The following is an 11604-nucleotide window of genomic DNA, read 5'->3' as shown; positions in this document are numbered from 1 at the left end:
AGCACTCCTGCAAAACGAAGTACTTTCTTATGTCCACTAAAGAATCATAATCCCCCTCATTGCTGACAGCTGGCATTTGTCTCCATTGAAAGGGCATTCAGCAGCACCCACATCTGCCTGATTTTTTCCCAATGTGCCCTGAGAACCACTTGAGTGATGTCTTTATGTTCCACTCACTGTCAGGGGGGCTGCACTGATTGAAAGAAAGAAAGCAGATGGGTCAACGTGAGCAGAACCTTTGGAAATGTCTCAGGGTGGGGCTGAGAGATCAGGATTTGAGATCTATAGCTCCAAAGGACCCTGTCCCCTGTCCTGTAATAACATCCATATGTCACAGATCCAGGCATCTGTGACAGTAAACCCCTTTTGGTCGCTCTGGACCAAGGAGGAGGAAGAGAGCACGACAAGAATGCAGACATGTGCCCTTTGACGAGGTTTGCAAATCGATTCCACTTTATTAGACTGATCAGTATTTTAATGCTACAAATGAACTCAATGAACTCAAGACACAAGACAGGCACTGCTGAGAAGCCAGGTCAGGAACATTCAAGACCATTCACAGCCAAGACGCAGATATAAAACCTTCACATGTCCACAACAGTGGCTAGGATCTCACTAAGGTCTTAACTCTGGGCTTCACAGCTCTAAGGCGAACATGGAAGGAAAGGGGTGTGTGCCCCACCATGCTGAGGAACCACTGTGGATGCAGGGCACTCTACTGTGGACTACCACAAAAGGTAAAGCAGAATCACCTCATAGAGGAGGGACCACCCTGATGGTCCCGTGGTTAAGAAACCGCCTGCCAATGTAGGGGACACGGGTTCAGTCCCTGGTTTGGGAAGATCCCACGTGGCATGGAGGAACTAAGCCTGTGTGCTACAACCACTGAGCAACAGAAGTCACCTCAATGAGACGCCCAAGCACCATAACAAAGAGTAGCCCCCGCTTCCCACAACTAGAGAAAGTCCAAGTGCAGGAATAAAGACCCAGCAGAGCCATAAAGAAAGAAAGAAAAGAAAAAGAATTACCTCATGGACTCTTGAAGTCTCTGCCACGTTGACTCAAAGACAAGAAAAACCACCTGTGCCACTTGGAAGCTTGTTGGTACTTGCAGACTTGAGGAAGATGGTTTTGCTGAGTTGTACCACGGGTGGACCTGTCACTAGGGCAAAAGGGATGCTCTGTATCTGAATAAGGTGGGCAGAAGCAGCAGTCAAGTTGCAACTGGAACCCTTGAGCTTCCAAAGTACTACCCTTTCCTAAGCAAGGACCACTCCAGGGACCCCCTCCAGGAGAACGTGGACCTCGTTTGATTTTCCAGGGCCAAGAGATGGTCTCATCTCCTTTGGGGTTCAACGATATGACCTAGGGGGTCTAGCTGTCCCGTAGCCCTAATACTCTGGTTGACCCAATAAATTTTCTCATATTGTAGAATGCATACTGAATCAAACAATGCTGATGGGTAAGGAGTGAGTCCTGAGTGGTTTAATGCTCTGATTAACATAAGATTAGTCCTAAAGATTCTCTCCTTAATATGAGATTGCCTTTCCTTTCCTCTTCTTCCTACTCTACCACCTTCAGCACCTAGAACAGAGGTTGGCAAGAGCTAGGCATTCAATATTTGTTGAATGACTGCACTTTGTTGAAAACCTGTTTATGAAAAGAGCTGTGAACGGTACCCTGCGGTTTCCTTGATAGCCGAACGCCCTGCAGCGCCCTCCAGGGTCGGCGAACTGGTTTGCACGTACTGAACCATCAGCACAGATCTTCCTTGAGGGATGTTCTGGGCAAAGAGAGACTTTCAGCCCTCGTTCTGCGCTAGAGCTCAGGGTGGCCCACCAACGGGTTTGGGGACGTGTAAACCATCACCTCGTCTGTCTGTGGGCGTCCTTCTTAGCGAAGATGCTTATCTAACCATTCCGTAATTAATTAGTCGCTTCAGACCGCATTGGGGAAGGATCTGGAAACGTCTCAAATTACAGTTTCTAGACCAGATCTGCCAAAGGTGTCTCACGATTAATGATTGCCTGAGATTACCCTTTTCCAACTATAATATTAAGCCCTTGGAAAATGCCCTGGACTGGATAGTTAATAGTGACGTACAGACGCTCATTCCTCCAGAAGACAGAATATCGGCAAATTTTTCAGCTGCTTCAGGCTTTGTTCAATTTATCAATAACCCTGGAGAAGCTGGGGAGGGGTCCGGACACCATGGAGAACCCATGCCCCGCTGCGCGCACACTCTAACCTGTGGCTCGCTGGCTGGCTGGCTCGCTTGCTCCATGGCACCCGCCTGGTCCCCCCACCGCTCGCGTCGTCCAAAACCTTTCAAACAAGGTTCCCTCCTGCCACCTGCCGGTCCACTAGGGTCTGAGCCGAGGCTCCGCGCCACCGCGCAACGCGCGGGGACCCGCCCCCGCCTCCCTACTGCACATGCCCGGCAGAAGTCCGGGCGCGCAACTTTGCAGAACCTCTCAGCCCCGTCTGTCTTCGCCTCAGTCTCCTCTTTCCTCTCCCAGGCGAGAGGACCAGCGGAGACACCTCTCCGGAGTCTTAGGCTGCAGAGTCTAAGACTTAGAGAGAGGGGCCCCGGAGGAGACGGACTTTCCCACCCCTTTTCCCATCCCTTCTTTATGCCCAGAGAGGCAAGCAGAGGCGCGGAGCTTTAGAAAGTTGAGTGGTCAGGAAGGTAGGTGCTTCCCTTTTTCCCCTCGAGCCGAGGTGGGGCTGGGACCGCCGGACCCAGCTTCTTCCCTCGCGAGGGGCACCTTTTTCGGCTCTAGCGGCCGATGCGCTTCGGAGCTGCTCTCTGCAGAGCCAGAGGGTGGGTCGGATTCGCCGAGTGTGCGTGAGGATGGATCGTAGATCCCGACCTCAGCTAGGGCGCCGAGCTCGCCACAATTACAACGATCTGTGCCCACCCATAGGCCGCCGGGCAGCCACCGCGCTCCTCTGGCTCTCCTGCTCCATCGCGCTCCTCCGCGCCCTTGCCACCTCCAGCACCCGCGCCCAGCAGCGCGCGGCTGCCCAGCGCCGGACCTTCCTGAACGCCCACCACCGCTCTGCAGCCCAGGTATTCCCCGAGCCCCCTGAATCTGACCACGAGGACACAGATTTCGAGCCCTCCCTTCCCGAGTGCCCAGAGTACCAGGAAGAAGAGTTCGACTACGAATCCGAGACCGAGTCCGAGTCTGAAATCGAGTCCGAGACCGAATTCGAGACCGAGTCTGACACCGCCCCCACCACTGAGCCGGAGACCGAGCCCGAGGACGAGCCGGGCCCCGCGGTGCCCAAGCGCCCCACCTTCCACCAGTCTCTCACCGAGCGTCTCAGCGCCCTGAGGCTGCGGAGCCCCGACGCCTCCCCGAGTCGTGCGCCGCCCAGTACTCAGGAGTCTGAGAGCCCCAGACAAGGGGAGGAGCCCGAGGACAAGGATCCGAGGGACCCCGAAGAGTCAGAGGAGCCCAAGGAGGAGGAGAAGCAGCAGCAGCACCGCTGCAAGCCCAAGAAGCCCACCCGCCGTGACCCATCCCCAGAGTCCCCTTCCAAAAGGGGGGCAATCCCCATCCGGCGTCACTAATGGAAGACGCGCCCCGGATTCTCCTTGTGTTCTTTGACCCAGGTTGGTTGCCCACCGTTAAACTGGCGAGTCTGGGGTCGGTGCAGGACCGGCGGGAGGAAGGGAGGGAGGAAAGGCAGGTTAGAGGGAAAGCGGGAAGAGAGCGGGCTCAGTGAGCCAGCCCGGGAGGGGCAGGGGCACAGGGCCAACTGGGAAGGGCTCCCCAGACCTCCCCCAGGGTGCCGGTGGGCGCCCAGGTGGCTAAACGCTTGTTGGACGGTGGGGCGTCTTTGCGCCCCTCTGGAAACAGCCAGAGGTCTCCGAGCTGGTGTCCAGGACGCGCGACTGAATCCCGGGCGCACCCCAGGTTTCGAGCTGCACACCCAGAAGGCACGGGTAAGTCACTTATTTTACGTGCATTTTTCCCTCCTAGAGAAACTAGTCTCAAACCAGTTGGCCATGGCGGGTGCCAAAAACGTGGTTCGGAAGTGCTCGCGCCAACTTTCGGAAAGCAGGGCCGCTGCGCTGTAGCGACACTGTTGCAATGTGCGAAAAGTAATCAGGCAGGGATTGGGTGAGAACTCCGGAGAGTTGCCTGCTCCCGGAAAGTCTCTCGCGCGCGCGGCGATTAAAGCACTTGGAGCCTGGAGCCCAGGACCCGTTGCTGCCAATTTGGAGCCGCGGGACCTCAGCGCCAGTGCCCCTCGCGGCTGTGCGCCAGTCCTGGCCGCCACAGCCCGTCCCCGGGCGCTCGCGGGGCCAGAGACCGCTGCAAAGAGCGTGCGCACCTGCCTGTGCGCCTCGTAGCCGACCTCTCCGAGCCAGCCGGCGGTTTCCCACGAATCACCTGTGCTTGGAGGGCAAGCAGAGGAGGTACGGGAGTCTCAGGAGGTGCCCGACGGGCTACCCGGGTTGGGGGCACGGACACAGTCGTGTCGCGGTATCGCCAACCTTTTGGCGCAGCTGGTCTGATGGCGACGCTGGATACATCTTGGCTGGAGAGGTCCCGGGCTTTTTGCGCAGCTGCCTGGGGATGTTAGATAGTAGCTAAAAAGTCAGCGAGGTGGTCACGAGCCGAAAGGTAAAGCGGAACAAGGAACAGGCTGGAGACGGAGTCGCGCCTATCATCAGGGAACCCCACAACGCACCCGTAAAGAGCGCATAGCCAAAGAGCGCATTCCGAAAGAGCGCAGCACCCGCCGAGCTGGGGAAAGGTGTAGGAGCCGCCGCAAGTCCCTGGGCAGTTAGTTGAGAGAAGGAAAGGGCCAGAGGCTACGGCAGCCTCAGGGAGGGGAGGGCAGGCGGCACGTACCGGCCATTTTTGGCTCGGGTGGGGCTAAGTTTGGAATCTGTAACCTGAAGGCAAAGCTGGAGCACGGAAACGGCCGCAATCCGGTAACGCATCTTCGGTGCGTAAAGTGTGCCTTTCTCGCCAATCCTGGGGGGAGAGACTGGTTAGTGAAAATGTATTTACAAAACCTCCCCCGATTTGGAAATTGATCTTTTTCTTGGTGCGCGTTCGTCTCGTTTGGTGCCGGTTTGAGCTATTCAGATGAGAAGAATTTGGGGGGAAAGTGAGGCGTTTGGAAACTTGAAAAGGCGGGTCGGGTTCTTAGACTCCTAAAATAAGGTTTCGGCGTATATTCAGAACATATCTTAAGGGGTCTTCCTTCCAGGTCTCCGCCCGGGGGAAGGCGTCGCGCAGCCCCAAAACTTAGCTCTGGTGGGCTGCGGCGCTGACTAATAGCTCTTGGATGCTGCCCTGATCTTACCTAGTAAACAGCGGCGAGGGGGCTTCCTTGGGCAGCGGGGTAAGTGTCCAGAAGTCTGGAGGCTGCCTAGGACTTGGGGGTCCGGCATGCCCTGTCTTTGGCTTGAAAGCATTAAACTACCTAGGTGAAATGGGGGTCCCCAAAGCTAACGTTTCTACTTAGTGTAAAAACGGCGGCGCAGTGTTCCTATTGGAGGCATTGGACGTGCTGGCTTTTTCTCTGTTGATGTCTTGGAAGCCTGAGCTCACCCAGTAAAAGGTCTCTGGTGAATAGGCGGCTGCGGTCAGGATGCCCTTGGCTTTTCAGTGTGGGGGCTGCCCTCCCAGGTTGGAGTCTAGGGGAACTGTTTTCCTGCAGAGCTGGGTTTTCCATTAGAGAAACATGTTGCTTTAGCATATAAAAGTTGAAAAAAAAGTCTTCAGTGCAACGCCCACACCTGTCACCCCAGTCTCGGGCTGTTTTTTAAACAGAAGCCTGCGCGGGAGAGGGTGACTTTCTTAACTGTAGGCATTTTACCAGGTTAGTTGGGGCGGCTGGGTCCCCCCTTCCAGGAACGCACTGTGGGCCATCTTTCAGACATTCCTCCATGAACTACCTGATAGAGAAAACCTGTTACCCTCCCCCCACTCAGTTCCCTTCCCCCACCCCCTCCCTCCTTCCATCCTGATTCCAGGGTGGAAGAGTCATTAGGAACATACAGAACACCTGAGGAACATACCAAACCCCTGTGAGGAGGACCCCCACCCCACGGAGAGGGGCTTTTGCTACACACAGGATTCAAAAAGCCCTCTTTCTACCTACGGCACTGGTGTTTAGCTGCCTTTCTCTGCCAGAAGCGTTTCTGGCAAGTTCTCCAAGCATTCCCCACTCTCTCGTCTCCCAACTAGCCCTTTGTCTTGCCCTGCAGCACTGAGGTATTAGCATTTGAATGGCCTTATTTGCCCTTGCAATTTAGGAAATTGGCTCCCAAAAAGCAGCCCTTAGAGTTGACCACAGGGGTGAATTACCAGCCAGTTACTAGGTTTCAACTGGAGAGGAAGAAAGGAAGAGGAAGGGAAAACTAGTAAAATAAAGCTGGTTAAATGGTCTGCTCCAATATTCAGGATTTTTTGTTTTGCTACATTAATCATTTGCTTAATAAAAATGTGCTTTTTCTTGGACAAAAGTGTTCTTTTAAGTGAACTTGAGTTGGAAAATCATGCATCAGTGTTCAAATACTGTGTGGTGTCAACAATCTGATGCAGGTTTATTTCTGAGGTTTGGCAAAGAAAACATTTAATCTGTGTTTATCAGAATTCGGGAATTGGGAATTTTAAAGTTTGGAATTGTTTTAAGATAATGTCTGTTTAATGCACTAGAAACTTTTCCCCTGGAACTGCTATCACCCCTTTACTCTTTAGCCTCAGTTTTAGCAGTTTTGATAGAAGGTTTAATGAGGAAGAAAGCTGAAACGTCAAGGTTGGTAAGAAATGAGCTTTAAAAAAAAATGCATGGATTTTACTCAGTTTTTCTATATTATCACTGCGCTTCAGGTAAAGGGAGGCTACAGAGAGGAAACTGAGCAAAAATCTTGGTGGCTGGGAAAGTATGTCTCTTAACAGAAAGATTACAAACAAATCACTATAATCAAATCAAACTTCCAGAGTGATGTCATATGCCAACTCAAGGACTGCCCTTCCCTTAAAAATTGTCCAGCAAAAAGGCAATGAGATTCTCAAATTACATCTTTAATCCCGTTTTAGAATGAGGGCTGGAATTCCTCATCCTGTTCTTCGGGTTTGCCATTAATGTCGCTGTTTTCTAAATTCTGATGCCCCAGAGCTGGACAGCTGGGTCTAAGACCTCAGGCTCATCGACCACACCTGCCTGCAGGCTGAGGTCAGGCCCAGTGGTCTCTGCCTCAGTTTCTTCATATGGAACATGAAGGAGCTGAAGAGTGGGTCCTAGCATCCCTTTCTGCTCCCAGTACCTGCAGGGTGACTAAGTAAAGCCCAGAGTTTCCCAGTTTGACTCAGATCAATGATTTTAATGCTAAAGGAGCCCCACCTCCCCAAATGAAAGGTTGATAAAATAAAAACACCAGTTGTGAAGAATTCTTTCTCTTTTGTGTTTGTCTAATTTGATTTTCTCAAATCTGATTTTGCATTAGGGGCAAAAATGGTGCAGAAGCAAGTCAGAAAAAAAAAAAAAAATCCGTAAATAGGATTTAGAGAATTCAGGCAGACAGGTTAGAGAATTCGGGATTCCACCACAACCTCTTACTAACAAGGATGGGGGGTGGGGTGGGTGCCTAGATTTCTGAAGAGCAGCTGTTAAGCTTAAGAGTTACTGTCTGTTGTAGGTGTGCTGTTGCTCATCTGCCCTCCTTCATCGCAGGGTCAGAAGATAGGCTTTTCAGGGTGGGGGCAGGCAGCCTGGAGATGCTCGCCGTTTGGGGAGACAGCAGACAAATACTCCCAACCTCAAACTGACCACAAGTGCAGAGTATATGTTCTAGTAACACTTAAAAGTGTCCTGATGAGGACTGACCTGAAAAATTGGCTCAGAGGCTGCAGCTAATTAGGATAAACCAGTTTTCTTTCAACCTTCTCCCCCCCCCCCTCCCCCATGATCGTTCCCTCCCAGGAGCTTTTTCAGACATTTTTTTCCTGAATTAGTCCTCATTCATGAAATGTGAATACCACAGATTCAGAGATACACCATGTATCTGCCTCTCTACTGTGGGCTCCTGGAATAGCTAAGGTTTTTTTGCACTCTCCCCCAAACCAATCTTAACTCTGTTGCAAATGCATGAGATTGTTTTTTTAAAAGTGTTTAAGAAAAACTAATTTATGTCAAATTAAGTGATTTAACATCCCATTTTTGTTCTGTATTTTAACCTTGTTGGGGGGGGGCTACGTATTACAAGGCTATATATAACATGAATTTTACTGATGTTTGTTTTCTTTAAATCTCATGTTTTTTCCCCCAAGACCCCCGATACTGGTGCTAGTGAATTCACATGGCAGAGAAGTCCAAGTGAACAGCCTAGTGACTTAGTTCTTCCAAGGCCAAGAGTATGCAGTGCGGGGCCACTGTCACCTGCTGAAAGCACCCAGCCAATAAATGCAGGACACCTGAGAGGAGCTGGCACTGCAGCACCCCCACCTCCCCATTCCAGGGCATGCAGTGCTGTAATTCAGTGGGAGATTTGAGGACTACAAAAGGAAAGTGTAGGGGAAGTCAAAGGAAAAAGGAAAGATGGAGGGAGATGAGACACCTGAGAAGAAAGGAGGCTGAGGTTTGGAGATGGGGATCACAAAACCTGTGTTACGGCTAGAAAGAACAGGCTGAAGCAAGAGATTTGGGGAGGAAAAGGTTTAGAGGAGCCTCCATGGCAGTCTTCAACATCAGCTTAGTATTAGGAAGAGCGTTTTTCACAGCTGAGGGTGACGGTGGGTTAGTCACCCTACAGTCACTGTCCCCCTGAGAGTCTCTTACAGGCCTGGCCCAGAAATTTCAATTTCATAGATGCAGTCGAGCTGTCATATATACACCTCAAATGCTTCAATCAAATGGGAAGATTTACAACCTAGGAAACCTTGCTTTATATGGTTTAAATCCTAAGTCCTGGATTCTGGATCAGGGAGAGTCCCTGAATCTCAAACTTGAGGGGTGTGAGGATCACAGAGTCCAAGACTGCCCCCCACCCACCCCCAAGCTGAAGAAGACAAATTTCTCCTCCCCCAGGCAAGAGCCGGCTTCTGAGTGCCCTGGCTTATGTTGCTGTCTCAATTAGATTTCATTAGGAGACTTTGCTCTGGGTAATTGAGGTTGTGCACAAAGGTGAAATATACCATTCCCCTTACAAAGTCAAGAGGAATAACTCATGCAGCCAAGAAGCCCCTCGGGGCCTGGAATTTCCACCAAGAATTACCGAAATTTCAAATAGAGCTTCCACTAAAGCCAAATGTCTCTTCTGGGATTTCCTCCCACCATTCCTACCCCCAACTTTTGCCCCTCTTAGTCCCCGTTCCAGGGTGACATTGTTCCTCTAATCTGGAATAGCCACTTCCTCCCCTGGAATTCTCAGCTGCACCATCAGCCAGCCTAGAGGAGGAATCCACAGCTCCGTCCAGGTGGCTGTAAAGAATGTCTGGACCCACCCTACAAGCCCAAGGGGGTCAGGTGCCAGCCTCGTGTCTGGCTGCAGAATGGGGTGGCCGTTCCAAGATCAGGGCCACCAAGGACAGCTAATGAGCTGAACGAAGGGGCTAGCTGAACGAAGAGGGCTGGATTCTTGGTGGGAATCCTTGGTCCCTGGGGCTTTTTAATCTGAGATCAAGTCTTTTCACACCTCTGGCTGCCATTGTCTGTAACATCCGCTCTGCGCCTGCTCCTGAGCCTCATCCACTGGAGACATTTTCCCTGCACTTGGCATTTGCTGAAATAGCTTGGTCACGCAGACCCTTCTGCAGACAGCAGTAGACTGCTGCTGCCTCCACCGGCTGAGGCTGGCAGAGGAGATGCTGGGAGGTAAAAGGATGGGCACAGCGAGTCCTAATTGAACAGTAATTAATTGAACAGCATCAAAGTCTTATTGCTACTCAGTCAGCACTCAGAAAACATTTGTCACTGGGAGGCTGAGAAACATAATCGTTGCCTGAATTCTCTTCCCTTTGTCCTTTCATTTCTGCCTTTGCCTTTTCCTCACAACTGGTGAAAAGATTCTCCTTTCCTCACCTGACAGTAACCCACTGCCAGCTAATGACACATGGGGGCTGCAGAGAAGGCTTTGCAAACTGCCCCACTGCCAAGCATCCCCCCACCTTCCGGGAGGAAATGCCACCACCAGAGGAAGAGGGATCGTTAATTTGTCCTGGTTTCTGCTCTCTTCTCTCTTGCCTACCTCTCCTCCCTCTCAAGGGACCCTTTTCCACTTTGCTTTCTCTTTATTGGATACAGGGATGAACTAAAACAGAAAGCTGATAGGCAGCTACTTACAGTCTGGATAGGCTTTAGCAATGAAGAAGAACTTCCAGACGTAAGTACACTGACGATCGTTCACTGATTATGACGTGTGCTGCCATGGAGGCGTCAATAGAGCAGAAGACGGAGTTGGTGGGCGGGCGGGCAGGGAGTCATGTGGGGCCGCCAAGGAAGGGGGCCACGTCCCTGCAGGTGACATTGGTGCCGTTTAAGAGTCAACAGTGAAGAAATACTGTCTTTCCATTTGGGGTTACTTCTTTACAGAAAGCCAGCTCATCACTCCTGTGGCACCTGGGCTGTCAGGTCTGAACAGACTGACTTCCTTAGAAACGCAGTGTTTGACTGAAACATGTGTAGTATTTCCCATCCTTTCTCAATGCATGAAGTGTAGAAACCCTATTCTTTTTAAGTAGTTGAGGATACACAATTTTCAAGAAACCTCCAGCTAGCTTCTGACAGCCCAGGCTTTCCTCCTCTCAGAGTACCATTTCACTGCAGACCCTAGCACAAGCCCTGCTGGGTGGGCGCCAAACCCCAGCCTGCAGCTTCACCCCAGTTCAGTCTTTCTTCAGGCACCCTCCCTAGTCTCTGCCTTCCTCTTCTGGGCTACATGAACCCATTAACTAATGTTCCTTCCTCCTTCGTGCTCATTTCTAAAAATATTTACCTTTTCCCTGATAGAAATCCATTCAGAATTGGAAATCGATGCCTAAGGTGATACTTTGCAATTATAAAATCATAGTGGCAGATCTTAAAAACTGTGCCCTCTGGCCACCTCCATCCAGGTCAAGGCCATGTTTCTATCTTGGCCAACAAGGTCACCAGCCCTGAATGGGCTCGCCAGACAGTCCCACCAATCTGAGTGGCCACCAGTTAGCCCCTCTCAGCTGATCACCCCCAGCTCTTACCATATGGGTGTCTTGGGTCCCTGTGGCGAGGCTACCCAGCTGCCTTTCAGGTTAGCCAGCTCTTCCAACATCTGGCTACTCTTCTGCTAGTCTCTCAAGTCCCACTTCTGATTTGTGATGAAGCTTCAGCTCTGATCCCCACTCATCCAAGAGATTTGGGGTTTTCAGATTCTGGTAGCCAGTCACTACAGTGAAATAAACAAGAGTGGACAAAAGGGGGACACTGGAATTAAATGCCGCAATCTTTTCTTCCTGATCCTAATTTACCTTCAAATTAAGGTAATTGCTACTTGAGTCTAAGGGTCCTTTCTCAGCCCACAGCAGTGGTTTCAACTGGGGGTGGTTTTGCCTCCCAGAAGACACTTGGCAAAATTTAGAGACATTTTTGGTTGCTACA

The 11604-nt window shown here is 51.2% G+C and overlaps 2 protein-coding genes and 1 long non-coding RNA gene across 15 annotated transcripts in view; 2 read left to right on the top strand and 1 right to left on the bottom strand.

Annotated features, from left to right (window-relative positions):
* The window catches only part of LOC109567293 (uncharacterized), a 30506-nt gene that overhangs the window by 16422 nt on the left and 2480 nt on the right, over positions 1-11604 (bottom strand). For 8 of the 11 annotated variants that reach the window (XR_011570142.1, XR_011570147.1, XR_011570139.1 and 5 more), the window contains exons 2-3: positions 10315-11392; positions 1029-1162 (exon numbers count right to left, since the gene is read on the bottom strand). This is a non-coding gene — a long non-coding RNA (uncharacterized lncRNA). The remainder of the gene's footprint in view (positions 1-1028; positions 1163-10314; positions 11393-11604) is intronic. The other 3 variants (XR_011570138.1, XR_011570140.1, XR_011570145.1) reach the window with 3 other exon arrangements.
* Positions 2459-11604, top strand: part of LOC109567292 (neuroendocrine secretory protein 55) — a 60261-nt gene continuing 51115 nt past the window's right edge. For all 3 annotated transcript variants that reach the window (XM_070801392.1, XM_070801393.1, XM_070801391.1), the window contains exon 1: positions 2459-3622. In XM_070801392.1, the coding sequence (XP_070657493.1) occupies positions 2855-3580 (726 nt within the window). In that variant the 5' untranslated portion in view covers positions 2459-2854 and the 3' untranslated portion in view covers positions 3581-3622. The remainder of the gene's footprint in view (positions 3623-11604) is intronic.
* The window catches only part of LOC109567291 (guanine nucleotide-binding protein G(s) subunit alpha isoforms short), a 66415-nt gene continuing 58298 nt past the window's right edge, over positions 3488-11604 (top strand). The window contains exon 1 of the mRNA XM_070801386.1: positions 3488-3622. Within this exon, the coding sequence (XP_070657487.1) occupies positions 3580-3622 (43 nt within the window). The 5' untranslated portion in view covers positions 3488-3579. The remainder of the gene's footprint in view (positions 3623-11604) is intronic.

The sequence above is a fragment of the Bos indicus genome, chromosome 13 (genome assembly GCF_029378745.1).
Source record: "Bos indicus isolate NIAB-ARS_2022 breed Sahiwal x Tharparkar chromosome 13, NIAB-ARS_B.indTharparkar_mat_pri_1.0, whole genome shotgun sequence".
In the NCBI taxonomy this organism is placed as follows: Eukaryota; Metazoa; Chordata; class Mammalia; order Artiodactyla; family Bovidae; genus Bos; species Bos indicus.
Note: the sequence above shows the minus strand (reverse complement) of the source record. Positions and strands in the feature narration are given on the sequence as shown.